This window comes from Lissotriton vulgaris, chromosome 1_1, assembly GCF_964263255.1.
Source record: "Lissotriton vulgaris chromosome 1_1, aLisVul1.2, whole genome shotgun sequence".
In the NCBI taxonomy this organism is placed as follows: Eukaryota; Metazoa; Chordata; class Amphibia; order Caudata; family Salamandridae; genus Lissotriton; species Lissotriton vulgaris.
In genome coordinates, this window is record NC_141685.1 from 1330538425 (window position 1) to 1330556506 (window position 18082).

The 18082-nt window shown below is 49.8% G+C and overlaps 1 protein-coding gene across 2 annotated transcripts in view; it reads left to right on the forward strand.

The window, feature by feature from the left end:
* The window catches only part of LARP4 (La ribonucleoprotein 4), a 331711-nt gene that overhangs the window by 151223 nt on the left and 162406 nt on the right, over nt 1–18082 (forward strand). For both annotated transcript variants that reach the window (XM_086966264.1, XM_086966274.1), the window contains 2 exons: nt 11581–11684; nt 12113–12223. In XM_086966264.1, the coding sequence (XP_086822390.1) occupies nt 11581–11684; nt 12113–12223 (215 nt within the window). The remainder of the gene's footprint in view (nt 1–11580; nt 11685–12112; nt 12224–18082) is intronic.

Consider the following 18082-nt stretch of genomic DNA (forward strand, 5'->3'; position numbering starts at 1 on the left):
ATCTTAGTCTAGTCTCCAGCCTCTATGGGATTATAGTATTGTAGACTAGTAGAACAGAATGCCGGCCTATGCCTATATATTATTATACTCTCACTATAGTTTTATTACTTGTTTAGACCTGATTACTACCTCATATATGAAAGAATGCCTACCTATTACTATATTGGTGCAATATTGCCCTTTTAGCCTTATCTGAATGTATGTACTACACAGATTGCTACCTCATACAGGAAAGTGTGTTTGCCATCACTGCATTAGTACGCTCTAGCTCTACTCTAAACATCTGTATTACTCAGATTACTACCTTATATAGGCCAGAGTGTTTACACATCATTGCAGTACTACACCTATATCGGTATTTTGAACACCTGTACGCACAGACTATTACCTCGTATATTAGAGCCCTCACGTGTGCCACTTTCACTTGTATTCTGAACATTTGTAAATGCACAGATTTCTACCTCACACTAGTTGAACCGACAACCAGTGTCACCCTCGATTTTTGAATTTTGAGTCTTGTAAATTGTGTATCTGGATCCTTTCCAATATCAATATTATCTACTATAGTATAGTGCACTCACCCATTGTACCCCACCCTTATATTTTATCAGTATTATGCCTATTATTACACCTTGTACCTTACTAATTACCGTATGTATTTGCCCTACTGCTCACTCTCATAGCCTGGAAAGGCTGGCTGAGTACTAGTGTCACTTTTTATAACATCTTGCTTGCTGTGACTTATCATTGTGTTTCCAACTGTTTGCACCCGTTTCTGCAAACTTGTCTTTCTGCACTTTGGTACTACTATAGTCCACTACTGCATCCTCCCATACCCACCTAATCCTGCAACGCAACATGGACCCCATCGGCAAACATACTTACAAAATCATTTATCCACCATCACTCACCAAAAAAGCCGCCAAACGCTTTAAACACAACTTCCTTAGGTCACACTCGGAAAAGCCCTTCGCTGACACCTACTTCTCACCGGCTAATGGATCCCTGAACACCGATATCATTTTCCACACCACACGCAGAGCTCAATGGAGAAAAGCGTTCTTCACCCTACTCACCGTCTCCTCGACTAGAAAATCCGCACACAGCCAAACTCTCTCCATCTCCCCATCCCGGGTCTTTCCAGGCAGAGCCACCATCACTATTTACAATACCGGGATTGTCCTATTACAATCCACAGACAAGAACCTGGAACTGCTAGACAGCATGTTCCCCACCTTCAAAGAACACCTCTCCAAGTCACGGACAAACACGCATATCTCCCCCAATTCCACCAACCATGACCTCCCATCCCCCACCCACAACCTCACTATCCCAACTCAGCACCCCATCTCAGACATAGATCGCTCCCCCTCATACGCCGCCCGTTCCCCCGCCCCCTCCACCAACGTCCGGACCTCCACACATACCCTCAACACACCTTTCACACCTACAGCGGGCATTAACACCCCGCTCGGCGCTGACAGCACAATCCCCACACTTAACACTCCCAACTTAGTCCAGCACCAGAATCACACGCACTCTGACAATTCCCCCCTTTTATCCCCCCCCATTCTCAGTCCTCACTACCCACCAATCTACTGCGCAGAACGTACTCCCTCTCTTAATTTAACGCCCCTTCCCCTCAACAGGACCATCTCCACTCCCACTCCCCCTCCTACTCTCAGCCCCTACTATCCTCCTTCCAATACAGCTACCAGTCTCCCAGCCTACACGTTGTCCCCCACGCCTACCGCCAATGCCCCCACCCATAACATCAATTTCCTCCCTATCCCATCCACTCCCCAACAGTCCAGAACCTCTCACCTCCCTAACCCTATCCCACGCTCCAACACAACGCAGACCTGCTTGAACACCAGCCCTCCCCCTCGCCTGCACACGAGTTCCCTGGCCAGCCAATCACCCCTGACTGCCACCCCCACCCCCACCACCTACCCTACGATGGAACTCATCATGGCCACCCTCACTCAGATCAAAGAAGACATCCAGGTCATCAAAGAACGACTCTCCACATGTCCTACACACCACCCAGCCACCTCCACCCCCCTTCCCAGCCTGCCTCCTTCCCCCCCGGCGGTCCCCCACCCTCACCACGCCCCACACCAGGCTTCAAACCCTGCTCATAGGCGCAGCAATTCCCGTAGTCCTCAGCATCGCCCCTGCAACGCCTCACACATCCACACCTCCCCCCCGGCGGTCCCCCACCCTCACCACGCCCCACACCAGGCTTCAAACCCTGCTCATAGGCGCAGCAATTCCCGTAGTCCTCAGCAACGCCCCTGCAACGCCTCACACATCCACACCTCCCCGCCTAATGTGTCCCCCACCTCTCAGGCCAACTCTCGCACTCAGCTATGCCCCAAGCTGACATCAATCCCAGCTCTTAATCGCAACAACCGCCCTCGCCGCACCCACAACTCTTCTTCTGACCTCGACACACTCACCCTTCTCCGCTCCTATGAACCAGCCCCCCAAACTCACACAAGCACCCCACACCGCAACATTCCCACGATACACCCAAATCCCCTTAGACCACCCACATTAAACAGCAGAGCCTCCATCCCCAATAACCTTAGAGAAGTCCCTCTCTCGCTAGAACAATCTAACACCCTCTACACACCCCGCCTCAAATGCGCGCTTCTCAACTGCAGATCGGCGACGAAACACTCAGCAGCCATTGCTGAACTCCTCTTATCGCAGGGCCTTGACCTAATCATCTTGACTGAAACGTGGCTAACTGAATCCTCGACACCCATAATGGACATTCTGGTTCCTCCCAACTTCCACATTATCAGGCTCGACAGAACAGGCCAAATAGGTGGCGGAATCGCATGCATATACAAGAACAACCTCTCTGTTCAGAAAGTCAATTCCACATCCCTGCCATCCCCAACATCCTGTGAATACATCTGCCTCAACATTATTAGTGAGGGCAAACCGATATGCACTCTGCACAGCATATACCACCCACCCAGGGACAACCTCACCTTCTCCCAACAAATCATGGATATGATCTCAACCAATTCCGGTCGCCAGCTCACCCAAATATACCTTGGTGACTTCAACCTCCGCTGGAATGACAGCAGCGACGCAGTGGTAAACAGTCTTAAAAATTTCCTCGATGCCCTGAACCTCACCCAAATATGCAACAGTCCGACCCATGAGAAAGGCTCCATCATCGACCTGATCATCTCCAAGGAGCAATCTATCCAACTTGAATCCATCCAACCTTGTGACTGGTCGGATCATCACATTATCACATTCTTTATCAACGAAAAAGTCAAAGTCAACCCTGTGCAGCTCTCCAAGCCCAAGGTCTGGAAAAGAAACTCGAAAAAGCTCAACCCTGGCTCTCTGCCCCCTAACAGCTGCAATCTCCTACTCCCTCCTGCAGGCGCCTCGGACGTCCAAACCCTGACTGACCACTATCTCAACACTATGACTTCGATAATCAATGAGGCTGCACCTATGCAACTAAAAAGAGTCGCCACTAAAATCTCCAAACCATGGTACGACGGGAGTCTCAACGAAGATAGAAGAGACATGCGAATGGCAGAACGGACCTGGAGATCAGCCCCCTCTGCAATGCACCTAAAAGAGTTGAAGAAGAAGAGAAACGCCTACTTCAGGAAAATAAAACGCTCAAAATCGGACTTCTTCCGCCTCCAACTTAACCAAGCAAAGAACCGCCCGAGAAAACTGTTTGAGCTAATCAAATCGCAATCCAAAGAGCTACCACAACCACTCAACACTGGGAGCGTGGTACCCTCATGTGAAGACTTCGCTGCTTTCTTTATCCAAAAAACCGACAAAATAAAAAGCGATCTCCTCACTGACGCAAGCCTCTACTCCAAACCCAAATGCCCAGCACCCGTTGAACCAAAAAACAATGCGACATGGTCAACCTTTGACACATATTCGGAAGTAGAAATTGGCAAATTACTCAGCACCCTGAAACCTTCCAATCACCTCACGGACCCCCTCCCTGCCTTCGCAGTAAAAGATTTTACCCCACTGATTCTCCCTCTCTGGACTAAAATCATCAACAGCTCTCTCCAACAAGGAAGCATACCTGACTCCCTCAAAGTTGGTCAGGTCACACCTCTACTAAAGAAACCAACAGCCGACCCCGCGGATCTCAACAACTACCGTCCCATCACCAATATCCCCACTCTCGCCAAACTGCTGGAAAAATGTGCACAACTACAATTGACTAAACACATTGAGCAATTCGATCTCCTCAACCCTCACCAATCAGGTTTCCGAGCAGGACACAGCACAGAAACGGCCATGACTCACATAATTGACGACGCACTTCAAATGCTAGACCAAAATGACACCTGCCTCCTCATCCTTCTCGATCTCTCCTCCGCATTCGACACCGTTAAACATGAGAATCTAATAGAACTACTAAACAAAAGAATGGGCTTATCTGGAACTGTCCTCAAATGGTTCACTTCCTTTCTCCGCAACAGGACGCAGAAATTCAAGAGCAACAACCTGATGTCCACGCCAGTACCTGTAACGCTAGGCGTCCCCCAAGGATCTTCTCTATCCCCAACGTTGTTCAACCTAGTCATGGAACCGCTCACCACTCTGCTACAAGAATCCAATGTACACTTTCACATGTATGCCGATGACACCCAACTCTACCTCAAACTGCAATCTCCCAATGACATCCTGCTCCTGAACTCAACGATCAGATGCACCCAATCATGGCTTGCCGACAATCACCTCAAACTCAATGCCCTGAAAACAGAGTTCCTTCTGATCGCACCTCCAGCGAAGATAACCACCACTCAACATTGGCTTAAACTCCTAACCGCACTCAATGTCCAACCCACCATCGTGGAATCAGCAAAATCTTTAGGCATAACACTCGACACCAATCTCAACATGCAGCAACATGTCAGCAAAGCTACAAAGGGAGCGAACTTCCAGATCAATACTCTGAGGAAACTTAAACCCTACCTCCCAGCCAAAGACTTCCAAACAGCGGTGCAAGCACTAGTCATCCCACGAATTGAATACGGCATCACCTCCCTCTGTGGACTCCCACTAACTACAACCGCACCTCTAAAAGCATCTCTAAATGCTGCAGCGAGACTTATCACGGGGTCAAAAAAGCACTCCCACATCACCCCTGACTTGAAATCCCTGAACTGGTTGCCGTTTGAAGCCAGAATACATTTGAAAATAGCCTGCATGACACACAAGGCTGTACACCTAAACTCACCCGGCTACCTTGCTCAGAAATTGACAATCTCTGGGGGAACCAGAAACACGAGAGGCGCAAACAATCTTCTGCTGAAACCTCGAAGATTCCGGAAGGAGAAAACATACAAGCGCTCTTTCTCAGGAATGGCGCCTAGGATTTGGAACTCACTCCCTCCCGAAACCAGGCTTCTCTCTTCCACTACACTCTTCAAAAAAGAAGTAAAAGCTATCTTCATGGCTAAATTCACCTGTACTACTATCTCGAACCCTATCAACACCCTGCGATGATCTTTATTACTTGCTTGACCCCTTATCTATTTGTACGAGCTGTCTTATCACCCACTTGATTGCTTTGCAGCCACCCAATTGTATTATTTGTATTGTATGATCTACTGATTTACTTATTTGACTTTGTTCCCTCATGTTCCCTTCTGTACTCTGTGAACTATCGACCTACCTATTTGACTTTGTTCCCACATGTACTCTTCTATGTAAAGCGCTCTGATATCTGCAAAGATCTTGTTCGCGCTATATAAAACTCTGAAAATAAATAAATAAAATACTGGAGTAAGTTACGGCCCTCTTGGCCAAGGGGGCCTTCGAGCGCGTTCCTGAGCCTGAAGTAGGACGTGGTTGCTATTCCCACTATTTTTTGATACTCAAGAAAGGACGTAGGCCTCCTTTGCCTATCTTGGATCTTCGGAGCGTCAACGGCTTCCTCCGCAATGAGAAGTTCAAGATGCTGACTTTGGCTCAGGTACTATCTGTCCTGTACCCAGAAGACTCAATCAAAGCCAATCAATCAAAGACATTTATAGAGCGCACTACTTACCCGTAGGGTCTCAAGGCGCTAAGGGGGGGGGGGGTGCCGTTACTGCTCGAACAGCCAGGTCTTGAGCTTCTTCCTGAAGGAGAGGTGGTCTTGGGTCAGGCGCATGTCGGTCGGGAGGGAGTTCCAGGTCTTGGCGGCCAGGTAGGAGAAGGACCTTCCTCCTGTTGTCGCTCTACGTATGCGTGGGACGGCGGCGAGGGCGTGGCTGGCTGATCGGAGGTGGCGTTTGGGAGCGTAGAAGTTGATTCGGTTGTTGAGGTAGCTCGGGCCTTGATCGTGAAGGGCTTTGTGTGCGTGGGTGAGGAGACGGAAGGTGATTCGGTTGTTGACGGGGAGCCAATGCAGGTCTCTCAGGTGTCCGGAGATGTGGCTGTTACGTGGGATGTCGAGGATGAATCTGGCTGAGGCGTTCTGGATCCGCTGAAGTCTCTTCTGGAGCTTGGCGGTGGTTCCGGCGTAGAGGGCGTTGCCGTAGTCCAGACGGCTGGTGACGAGGGCCTGGGTGACGGTCTTCCTGGTCTCCGTGGGGATCCACCAGAAGATCTTCCGTAGCATGCGCAGGATGTTGAAGCACGCCGAGGAGACGGCGTTGACTTGCTTGGTCATGGAGAGGGAGGAGTCCAGGATGAAGCCCAGGTTGCGTGCGTGGTTAGTCGGTTTGGGTGCGGTGCCCAGGGCGGGGGGCCACCAGGAGTCGTCCCAGGCGGTGGGCGTGGAGCCCAGGATGAGGACCTCCGTCTTGTCTGAGTTCAGTTTCAGGCGGCTGGTCGTCATCCACTCGGCTACCTCCTTCATCCCTTCGTGCAGGTTGGCTCTGGCGCCGGCGGGGTCGTTGGTCAGGGAGAGGATCAGCTGGGTGTCGTCGGCGTAGGAGATTATGTTGAGGTTGTGTTGGCGTGCGATGGCCGCGAGGGGGCTCATGTAGACGTTGAAGAGGGTAGGGCTCAACGAGGATCCTTGAGGGACGCCGCAGATGACTTTGGTGGCTTCTGACTTGTACGGTGGTAGGCGGACTCTGTGTTCTTCCGTCGAGGAAGGAGACGATCCATTCCAGCGCCTTCTCCTGGATTCCGACGTTGCTGAGGCGTTGCACTAGGGTGCGGTGGCAGACAGTGTCGAAGGCCGCGGAGAGGTCTAGGAGGATGAGGGCCGCTGTTTCTCCGTTGTCCATCAGGGCTCGAATGTCGTCGGTGGCGGCGATGAGGGCGGTCTCGGTGCTGTGGCTGGCTCGGAAGCCGGACTGCGAGGGGTCGAGGGATCCGTTCGTCTCGAGGAAGGCGGCCAGCTGTTAGTTGACGGTCTTCTCGATGACTTTGGCTGGAAACGGGAGGAGCGAGATTGTCTGGATGGTAGTGTTGGACTTGCAGGACGCATATTTCCACATTCCTGTCCTGCCGGCGTTACCTGCGGTTCATGGTAGGCCGCAAGCACTTTCAGTTTACTGTGCTCCCCTTCGGCCTTACCAGCGCCCCACGGGTGTTCACGAAAGTGATGGCGGTGGTCGCAGCTCATCTGCGCAGATTGGAGGTTTGTCTTCCCCTATCTCGACGACTGGTTGTAGAAGACTGGCGCGCCCTAGAGTCGTCTCCCACCTCCAGACTACGGCCGGCCTGCACTTGCTGGGGTTCTCCAACGTGCCGAAGTCACACCTGTGTCCCTCTCAGAAGCTCCTTTTCATCGGAGCGGTTCTGAACTCAGCGCAGTTTCGGGTTTATCCCCCCCCCCCGAACAGCTGGTTCGGCATATTCAGGCTCTGAATCCGATCTTTCAGCCTTTATCCTGGGTTTCGGTCAGGTTGACGCTGCGGATCCTGGGGCTGATGGCCTCCTGCATCCTTCTGGTGCATCACGCCCCGTGGCGGATGCAGGCTCTGCAGTGGGGCCTGAAGTTTCAGTGGGCACAGCATCAGGGCAACCTGTCCGACCACGTGCGGATCTCGGAGGTCACTGCAAGACAGTTGCAGTGGGTGCTCACAAACCGCGATTGGGTCAGCGGTAGATCCCTCTCCCTAACCCAACCGGAGCACGTAGTGGTGACTGATGCGCCCCTCCTGGGATTGGGGGGGGCCCACATGAGAGAGAGGGTGCTCAGAGGCCTCTGGTCTCCGGCGGAGTCCCGGCTCCACATCAACCTTCTAGAACTGCGGGTGATGCGGCTTGCACTGAAGGCATTCCTTCCCTCTGTCCTGGGAAGTGTAGTGCAGGTGTTCACGGACAATACCACCCCCATGTGGTACTGCAACAAACAGAGCAGAGTGGAGTCGTGGAACCTTTGTCAGGAGGCTCTGCTCCTCTCCTCTAGCAATGGCCTGAACACCAGGGCGTCACCCTGGTGGTTCAACACCTGGCAGGTTCTCTGAGCGCCAGGGCGGACAAACTCAGCCGTCGATGCATGATGGATCATGAATGGCGTCTGAGCTCGGACGTGGCGCAAGGCCTCTTTCAGCGATGGGGAGAGCCTCGGTTAGATCTCTTCGCCACGAAGAGAACGCGTAATGTCATCAGTTCTGCACGCTGGAATTTCCAAGGCGGCACTCACTCTGAGACGCTTTTCGTCGCGAGTGGAGCTGCGGTCTGTTGTAAATGTAAATGTAAATGTATAGGCATTTATATAGCGCACTACTTACCCGTAGGGTCCCAAGGCGCTTCGACCGCTGCGAAACCCTTCCTGGCTTCCCTGAGAGATGGTCCCTTAATGGGTATCTCCAGGGTGAGACCAGGCATCCCCGGCGGTCTGGTGGGGCCGTTAGTGAAGATGAGGCAAGCTAATGCCCAGAGTTGCCGAGTGTGATCGCTGATCAGAGTGGGCACCGAGGCGAGAGAATTATCGAGTCCGCTGACCCTGGTCCAGAAACCTGCCGCGCCGGGAATCGAACCCTGGTCCCGGGCCGTCCTCTGCTCTCGGGTCTGCCGCCTCTAACCAGTGAGCCACACTACTTCAAGTTGTACGCCTTTCTGCCTATACAACTTATGCCCAGAGTGCTGAAGATCTGGCGCGACCGGGCCCAAGTAGTCCTTGTGGCTTCGGACTGGGCACGAAGATACTGGTATCCCGAGCTACTCAGCATGTCAGTCGATCCCCTGATTCGTCTGCCTCTTCAGGAGGTCCTTCTGTCGCAGCAACAGGGGACGGTCCTCCACCCAAACCTGTCCAGCCTCCACGCGTGGAGATTGAGCGGCGGCAGTTGAGGCCATTTGACTTGCCTACTGAAGTCTGTGATGTCATTCTGGCAGCCAGGCATCCCTCCACCAAAACGGAATACGCCTGTAGGTGGAATATATTTGTGGCATGGTGCACAGCAAAGGCTGTGGATCCACTCTGCCCCCCCCTGTTCAGAGGGTCTTTCTTCTTTCTCTTGCCCAGCAGGGCTCTGCTTTGGACACTGTCAAAGGCTAATTCTGCCATTTCAGCCTTCCTAAGGTTTCTTGATCAGCCTTCTCTTTTCAAGTCCCCTGTTGTAAATAGATTCTTGAAGGGCATCACTCGCATGTTTCCTCCTGTCCCTTTCGTGATGCCTCAGTGGGACTTGAGTCTTGTTCCGACTTATCTGATTTGCGCTCCCTTTGAGCCACTTCATAATTGTCCTCTCCGCTGTCTTACTTCTTCAGACTGCATTCCTGGTTGCCATCACCTCTGCCAGGAGGGTGAGTGAGCTCCAGGCTCTATCTTCTAAGCCTCGTTTCCTTTCTGTCCATCCAGACAGTTGTCTTGAACACGTCCCTCTTTCCTGCCCAAAGTAGTCCCAGCCTTCCACATCGGGCACTCATCACCTTGCCCACCTTATTTCCGCCTCCCTCGAAAGAGGAAGAGAGACTTTACCGTCTGGACCCAAAACGTGCGATCTCATTCTATCTGGACTGCACTTGCCAGTTCCGGGTGGATGACCAGCTCTTTGTTGGTTACGTGGGCGCTAAGAAGGGACGGGCGGTGCACAAACGGACCATTTCTCGATGGGTCATTTTGTGCATAAAGGCTTGTTATTTACTGGCTTAAAAGGAGCCTCCTGTGGGGCTGTGTGCCCATTCCACTCGGGCCATGGAGGCTACTACTGCCCTGGGTCGGGGAGTCCCCTTGCAGGACATCTGTCAGGCAGCTACGTGGGCCTTGCTTCACACGTTTGCTAGACACTACTGCCTGGACAGCCAAGTCTGGAGAGATGGCTTTTTCGGCCGTTCCGTTCTCCAGGACTTTCTGGTGTGGTAATTGTTTCGCAGACCCACCACCTGGGTTGTTATTGCTGAGGTTTCTATTCTAAGGTAAGGAATCTAACAATAACCTGTTTCTTTCAGATGCACAAGTTACTTACCTTTGGTAACGATATATCTGTAAGAAACAGTAGTTTGTGTTAGATTCCTTACCGCCCCACCCATCCTCCCCGCTCTGCGAACCAATATCTAGGGTTAAGGTCATCCCCTTTCAGGGCCCTAGTTTCATGGCACCAGTGTTGGTTTTTATCATGGCTCTGCGTTTCTGGTGCGGAAAAGCTGGGTATAAGGACTGACGTCAGCGTGCGAGGGCGGCGTCTAAGTACTCAGTCATCCCAGCGCCAACGGAGCCGCAGACTACGCCTACGGACACGCAGGGGTACTGCTACGCAAAACTTTCCTGATCAAGTGACGCCTGGGGGATATTCATGGGTAAGGAATCTAAAACGAACTACTGTTTCTTACAGATATATAGTCACTGAAGGTAAGTAACTTGTGCTTTAAGTCCGAAGGGATGCATGACTGGTACCATTTGTACAGATTAAACTACACGCAAACCGATTTTAATTGTCTGTGCTCTCTGTCATAATGTAGAAGTTAGATAAACTGAAAGCCTTCATGGTAATTGAGCAAGCTCCCACTTAATTCTGATATGTGCTATTTAGTTCAGCTGCGATGGTGCTTGAAAGATGAAGCTGTTAAATCTGTTTGCAGTGTTGACTTTTGAACTCTCAGGTCTACATGCCCTGAGAGTTTAAGCAGTGGTTCACTGCTGCCTAAAACAGACCTTAAATGTTGGGTGGTTGCCTTGTAGGGTGGAATATGACCGCTACCTCTGCCCACCTTTCGCACTCCTAGACCTGCTGACCACAGATGAACCCACCTTTTAAGGGGCTTACGTGTTAGTAGCTGGCTTCTGTACATTTAATGCATGCAAAACTGCAGCTTACTGATCAAATTAACCTACATTAATGTGATAGCAAGAAAGCAGTGTTGTGTTAAACATTCACACGTTGAGGCATTAAGTTGGTAGTATGTTTATGATGCTGTACATGAAATGGCTTATATGTTAAGCGTTCCTCTAGCTACCTCCTGGTCCTTACTTTTGTCTTCCTTTGATATTTTCTTTCTACTGTTGCTGAATCTGCTGCATAGGGTCTGACCAAATGATCCTGTAATATTAGATCAGCTTGAACATTACTAATTTGTATAATTTTTACAACTTTTTCACATTGTTTCAAGTTAACTTAGCTTCTTGGAAATGTTATGTTTAAAAGTTTTTCTGATGAGATTTAATTTAATATTTAGCTTCCCCAATGGTGCAAGTTGACGAGAAAGGCGAAAAAGTGAGACCAAACCATAAAAGATGTATAATAATTCTTCGTGAGATCCCAGAAACTACACCAGTTGAGGTACATGAAATGTTTTTGTTTAACATGTTTCATAGTGTATTTTCTTGTTTATGAGGGTGTTGCTGTGTGTCAAAATAGGCTGTTGTCCTTTAAGACCTGACTTTATGGACTAGTGTACTTTGGCAAAAGGATACCTGGGAGTGGGCGGACGGGGCAGACGGCGTGAAAGTCTGAATCTGACTCGCCGGAAGGAGGTGACGTAGAGGCCTGATACCCCTGCACACTATGATCATCAGAACAGTGCAGTGAGAGGTAGGGTAGATTAAAAGTTCTGAAGTCTGAGGTGGAGCCAGTGTTCCAGTGAATTCCTGCAAATAATGTTCTGTTAGTTTATTTCAGTTATTTAGACTAATGTGAATGTCGGCTTGATCACTTTTAGATATAAGACTTTATGAATAGTCTGTTTCTTATGTTTTTATTTTCTTCAGGAGGTTAAAGCATTATTTCAAAATGAAAACTGTCCAAAAGTGATAGGCTGCGAGTTTGCACACAATAATAACTGGTACATCACATTCCAGTCTGATACTGATGCACAACAGGTAATTATATTTTATCTCTTCTAAGCGTTGCCTTCCAAAAACCTGTAACAGTTTGACCTATAGTGGGCTATTGCTTTTTCCTATTGCTCTTGAAGTGATTTCTTCAGAAACAGATCAGGAACACCCATTCTGGTAAATGTGCCCTGGCTTAAATTGTGTTTATGCAAGCTGAAGTTACTTTGAATAACCTTTTGTTCAATTCTAGGAATAATTTTGGTGGAACATCTTTAGATGGGAAATTGTGTTTGCAGTTGTGATAAACATTGCAAAAAACATTTTATGGCACCCTCTTACAACCAGACTGGACAAGACCCTTGGATGTAGGGTGGTGGAAGTGTTTTAATAGATTACATTTTGGCAGAGCCGTATCATTCAGTGGAAATCTATTGTACATTATAATAAAGTATTGAATTACAATATGTGCTTAATGCATTATCTGTGTTTGTGAAAATCTACCCTTGGTGGAATAGCATGCATGGTTAGTGTGGACATACCGTTGAGATAAGAGAGAGGCATATTATTTGAGCACTTAACGCATTTTTAAGCTCCTTATTTATAATGGCACCAAGTAAGTTAGTGTGGGATTGAAAGCAATGGTTCCTTGTGATGACTAGCTCACAGCGAGGGTCCAAGGGGCAACACTGACGCAGCGTCAGGTTTCTTATATACTAATCTGCCTTCTAGTTTTTCTTCCTCTTATTCTTTTTCTTTTCCTAACACTTGACGCTGCTGTGTGCTGACCCTGACACCCAGTGACCCGATAAGATTATGAGATCTGAAGGAACCTTTGTTTCTGGTGAATTTAGTGTCTTAATTTAGTCCGAGCAGCAAATGTATTTATTAGATGTGAGTGAGAATTTGGATTATGTAGCTAGCTCCTCAAAGTTGGAAAATTTAGCTTAAGGCGGCATGTGTTTTTGTACTGAAGTCTTATAATGACCCATTTGGTATACCTTCTGCATGTTTTAGTACTATTGGGTAGCAGTGAGTGGAGGAAATTCCCCTTTTTTGTCACGGTCACGCAAACATTTTGCTCACCAATACTGGTTTCATTCTAGAAGTGCACTGAAAGTTTTCTAACCAGACACCATTGCCAATGCTCCTTCCCTAAAACAAGAGAACGTATATAATTGGGATACAATTGACATACTTTGGCATTCCCAGTAGTCACTAGTAAATGGTACCCCGGGTCCCTAGGGCAGGAGGACCACAGAAGGTACCCAAGGGCTGCAGCATTTTTTATGCTACTTAAGGGACCTCTATACAAATTGCATGCAGAGTGCCAGTGCAGGCTGCGTGACATGGTGCAAATAATGTTAAAAACAAAATATTGTGCACACACCCCTGTGTACAATGCTCAAGTCACTGTATATGATAGGTCACCCATGCAGCGGCCTTACAGCCTTAAAGCAGGGTGCTTTATATTCTATTTGAGGACTGTAGGAAGCTGATTTTATATAGTGGACACAAACGAGTTACACTGTGTAGTTTCTAGGCAACCCTTGCTGGTTTACAGAGGGGTTTAGTAGCTTTGCGAGCTAAGCCATTGGAAATAAGTGGGGCCACGTAAAAACAGACTGCAAAGGGTATCTTGTGGACGAGTCTAGGAACTCCTAACAGGGGGGCTCTGGTCACAAAGGTCCAGGGAGCAAAAAAGTAGTCCCATTTTCGGATCCCGGTCTACGATGCCCAGGTTTGTTGTTGGGTTGACTGGGCTCGGTGTTCTGAAGTCCCTCGCCAGTTGAAGTGCAATATCAGGACAGCTGCACTACTCTAAAAGTGGGTTTCTGCAGTCTGATGTCCCTCGACGGCTGATTAGTATTGGTGCAGTGGGAGTCCGGATTAAATTCACACGGGCCTAGTTTGCTGCGAGTGGTCTGATACACCGGGTATCGGTGCTTGGTTGGTCTCTGGTGACTTCATGGGAGTAGCTCCTCTACGGGATATTGCCAGCAATAACCGGACTTCTTGGCAGATGCTCAACTGCATAACAAGTCACTGGGTCACGATAGTAGATACTGGTGCATACAAGATTTGGCACCAAATGTTCACAGCAAGCTTCAGTTCTCGTTTTTTCGCAGCTCTTTGTCCTGTTTGTTAGGATCCATTGAATCGAAGTTCCTGGCATCAGGGGTGCTGCCTTAATAGTCCATTTAGGGGTGTTAAGGGATGTTACAGGTAGTAGTCAATGGGCTACTTGCCTTTAGGGTGACTACACCCCCCTATATGATCACTTCCTGTGGGAAGGGAGCATAACCCTGACTCAGCAAGACTAATTCCACAAAAAACTAAGATGGTAGAACACACCAGGTTGTCACACCCCAAGGAAGGGTTCCACCATATTGTTTCTATAGAACTAGTACCTCTGGGACAGGGTTATGCCCCGTCCTTGCAGGAAGTGGTCATATTAAGGGTATAGTGACCCCAAGGCTAAGTAGCCCATTAGCTACTACCCTTCAATCCCCTAAATCTAATATTTAGGGGGGCCAATGGCACCAGGAAAGATGAGTTGGCTCACTCAAGTAGGACATATGCAAAAGAAACAATTGATGGACAGAATACTGGACACTGCAGACATTCACACCCAGTCACAAGGATCTGGGTTTAATCCATCATTCTTTTGCTCACCACACCACCCCAGTTTGGACTCCGCCATAGGCATATTAGTCTTGACCCTGTTTCTTGTGGGAACATTCCAGCCCGAACTGCCAAACCAGGTCCTCCCTGGACCAGAAACAAGCATCCTGGGACATAAGGAGGACACCAAAGAGCCGTAAACTGAGGAGCAGCCACTGACTTGGCGCCAACCCTGCCAGGCTGTCTGCTGTCCCCAACAGTTGCATTAAAGGCTACTCACCCTGCAGCTGTTAGGCATCCATAAGCCTAGAGTGCTGCCAGCACGTCACGAAACATCTAGCATCCCCCATGGAGTGGTGGAGCTACTTACCTACACCGAAATGCATGCTCCCCAATTTACTGACCGGCTGCTGCCTGGCCTCACCAACACAGCAGCCACCCAGGAGGAGGAGTTTCGAGGTGTGCCCCTTCTCACCAATGAGTAACAAGACGTTAGATCCTCCAAGATCCCTCCAGCACCAATACCTGGGATACTTAAACCCCTTGCAGCAGCCAAGATCTGTTGGTGGTTCAATCCAGACACTGACCCAAAGGTGACCAACCAGCGATGAGGGACGTCTGCACCGCAAAAGGCATCATCCAGAGTGGCTCAGCTGCCCTGTTGTGTGCCCATCTCCAGGTTGTCACCTGAAGCAAGTGTCTGACTGCGGCGTCCCGACACCTCAAATACCTCTACACCTGAGCCCCACAGCAGAGTGCAAGTGAAATGATTGTGTCTCGAGCACCCAGAGACCTCCATGTCCTGAACTCCTCTTTGAGTTCTGCCGGACTGGTCCCCGTGTCCCTGCCTCTAGTCTTTTTCTGCAGTCTCACTGAATGAGTGCCTCTGACCGCCACAACCCGCTGGACTACAAGACCACTGCACACTAGCCCCACAGCCTGAGTCCAGATCAACTGACAGTGCATCCTGGCTCTGGAGACCCTAAAGACCCGAACCCCCTTCTGGCTTTGAACAGACTGGTCCCCGCCCCCCTAAACCCCAGAGTCGACTGGGCTGTCTTGGACCTTGGCCCCCACCTTTCCAAAGGTCCTGAAGAACAGTCCTGTAAGTAGATGACAAGTAGCCCTATGCAGTGTATGTTAACCTCATAGGTTAATATTCCCACGAATACAGTGTTTGAGGCATGTGGGCTGCTGAATTCATATCTGTGCATAGATCGCCGCCTAGTGTTGGGTCCGGATGATTGCACATTGTTGTCCTGGAAGAGTCTTCGAAGTATCACGAGATAGGTGGCTCCTCCCCTGGACTGCAGTGCACATGGGCATCCTCCATCTTCAGATTGTTTTTTACGCTATTGGGTTCGGATGTACATTCTTGACTCAAGTTCGGAATCGATATAAAAAACTTTTCGCAAGGTCAAAAGGCCTTCGGGGCGTCTGTATTGTCTCTCGTTCGGTGCCTGTACTTGATCCAGTTCTTCTAACAGGACGTCGAAGGCCGTTTGCCTTTTCGACACCAAAGGCCCCAACAACGATCGACTATGGAACGGAGCCCGTTCAAGAGATGCCTCGTCTGCAACTCCAAATACCCTCACATTGATGTGCACACAGTGTGCAATAAATGCTTATCTCCGGACCACGACAAGGCCAGCTGTATGGCCTGTTCCAAGTTCCGGTCAAAGAAGACGCTTCGACGTGACGCGCCGCACCACAGTCGGCGCAGAAATCGGCGCCTGACCCGGAGAACATCTTCGAGGCCGATGACTATGAGGGCGTCGCTGAAGAGGATCCAGACCAGCAGTCGGACCCTGCATCGGAGCAAGACTCTAACTTCGATGTGGACGAAGAAGACTACGTCCATGAAGAAGAGGTCGTCTAGGTAGGAGACGACGTAGAGGCCATCGGAGCCGTCGATGAAGACTCAAGCGATGAGCAAGGCCCACCCGCAGTCGCGGGGCCCAATACTGACACTGTACTCTCTACAGCTCGGGTCGAGGCATCGCCGGAAGGCCTTAGCCAAGATCTTAATCCACATTCTATAGCCCCATGTCAAGGCCCGGCTAAGAATACTTCTAAGGAGCCATCGGGCGATCCACCAATCTCAGTGGCGAAATCAAAACCGACAGATGCAAAATCGAAACAGAAACTGCTAAAGACAGTCCTCGGATCGACTGCCTCGGATTCGTCAGCTCCGATCAAATCTGTCATCGACCCTTCGGCGTCACAAGGGTGTGTCGACCCGAAGAGCGGGGCGCCGAAGCCTGTCTCTACGGTCAAGCACGTCGCTTTGACGCCGTTGACGTCCAAACATGTCGACACTGGCAAAGGACTCAAGGCTAAAATGACTGTCGATCCGAAGCTTACACCCTCCAAGCCAATGTTAAGCAAGGCCTTCGAGTCGAAGAGCAAACCCGACCCGAAAGTGCATGTCGCGTCGAAGCAAAAGAGCGTGCCTGCTGAGCAACAGGAGCTAGAGTCGACGCAAGCAAGCTGGTGATCCAACGAAGTCAGTCGGATCGAAGACCACGCCACCCTCACAAAAGGTCGGTTTGTCTCCAATGCTTACTCCACCAATTAAATTCGGACCACCAATTAAATTCGGACTGCCCCCAACCGCTCGACCCAAAGCGTTCGAGCCACAGAAGAGCACCGAGACGTCCAAGAAGGTGTCGGTAGTTTCATGGTCTCAGTCCATTCAGGAGGAGGTGGTGTTCCAGGCACCCTCCTATGACAATTGCTCAAAGCTGTTCATCGACTCTGATTCTGGCAGACTCACCATTCACAAACGGAAGATCGCTCCAGAACATCCTTTGGAGTCATACAAAATCCCTCTCAAAAGGGATTCTGCCACCTCACCTGTTCTTTTTGAACCTGTGGAGTCATATGCACAACACTATGCCTATTCTCCCACACGCACCAATGAGGATGTGGGGGAGGGATACAATTAGGATGAATTTACTTATCCTGCTGACACAGATCAGGAGGAGCCTCAACCCTGGACTGACCCTGTTGACCCTGATGAGCCACACACCACGCCTGATACTCAGTCCTATACTGTCAAAACCTCGCCTACTGAAGACACGGCGGCGTTTAATGCATTAATTGAAAGGGCAGCCAATAACCATGACGTAGAAATGCATCCTGACCCAGTGGAGGAAGACTTTCTGTTTGATACTTTCTCCACCTCAGAAAGATCAGTGAAGACATTACCTATGCTAAAGGGTGTCCTTAAACATGCTACTGACATTTTCAAGGAGACCACAAGGGCAAGGGTTGTAAACC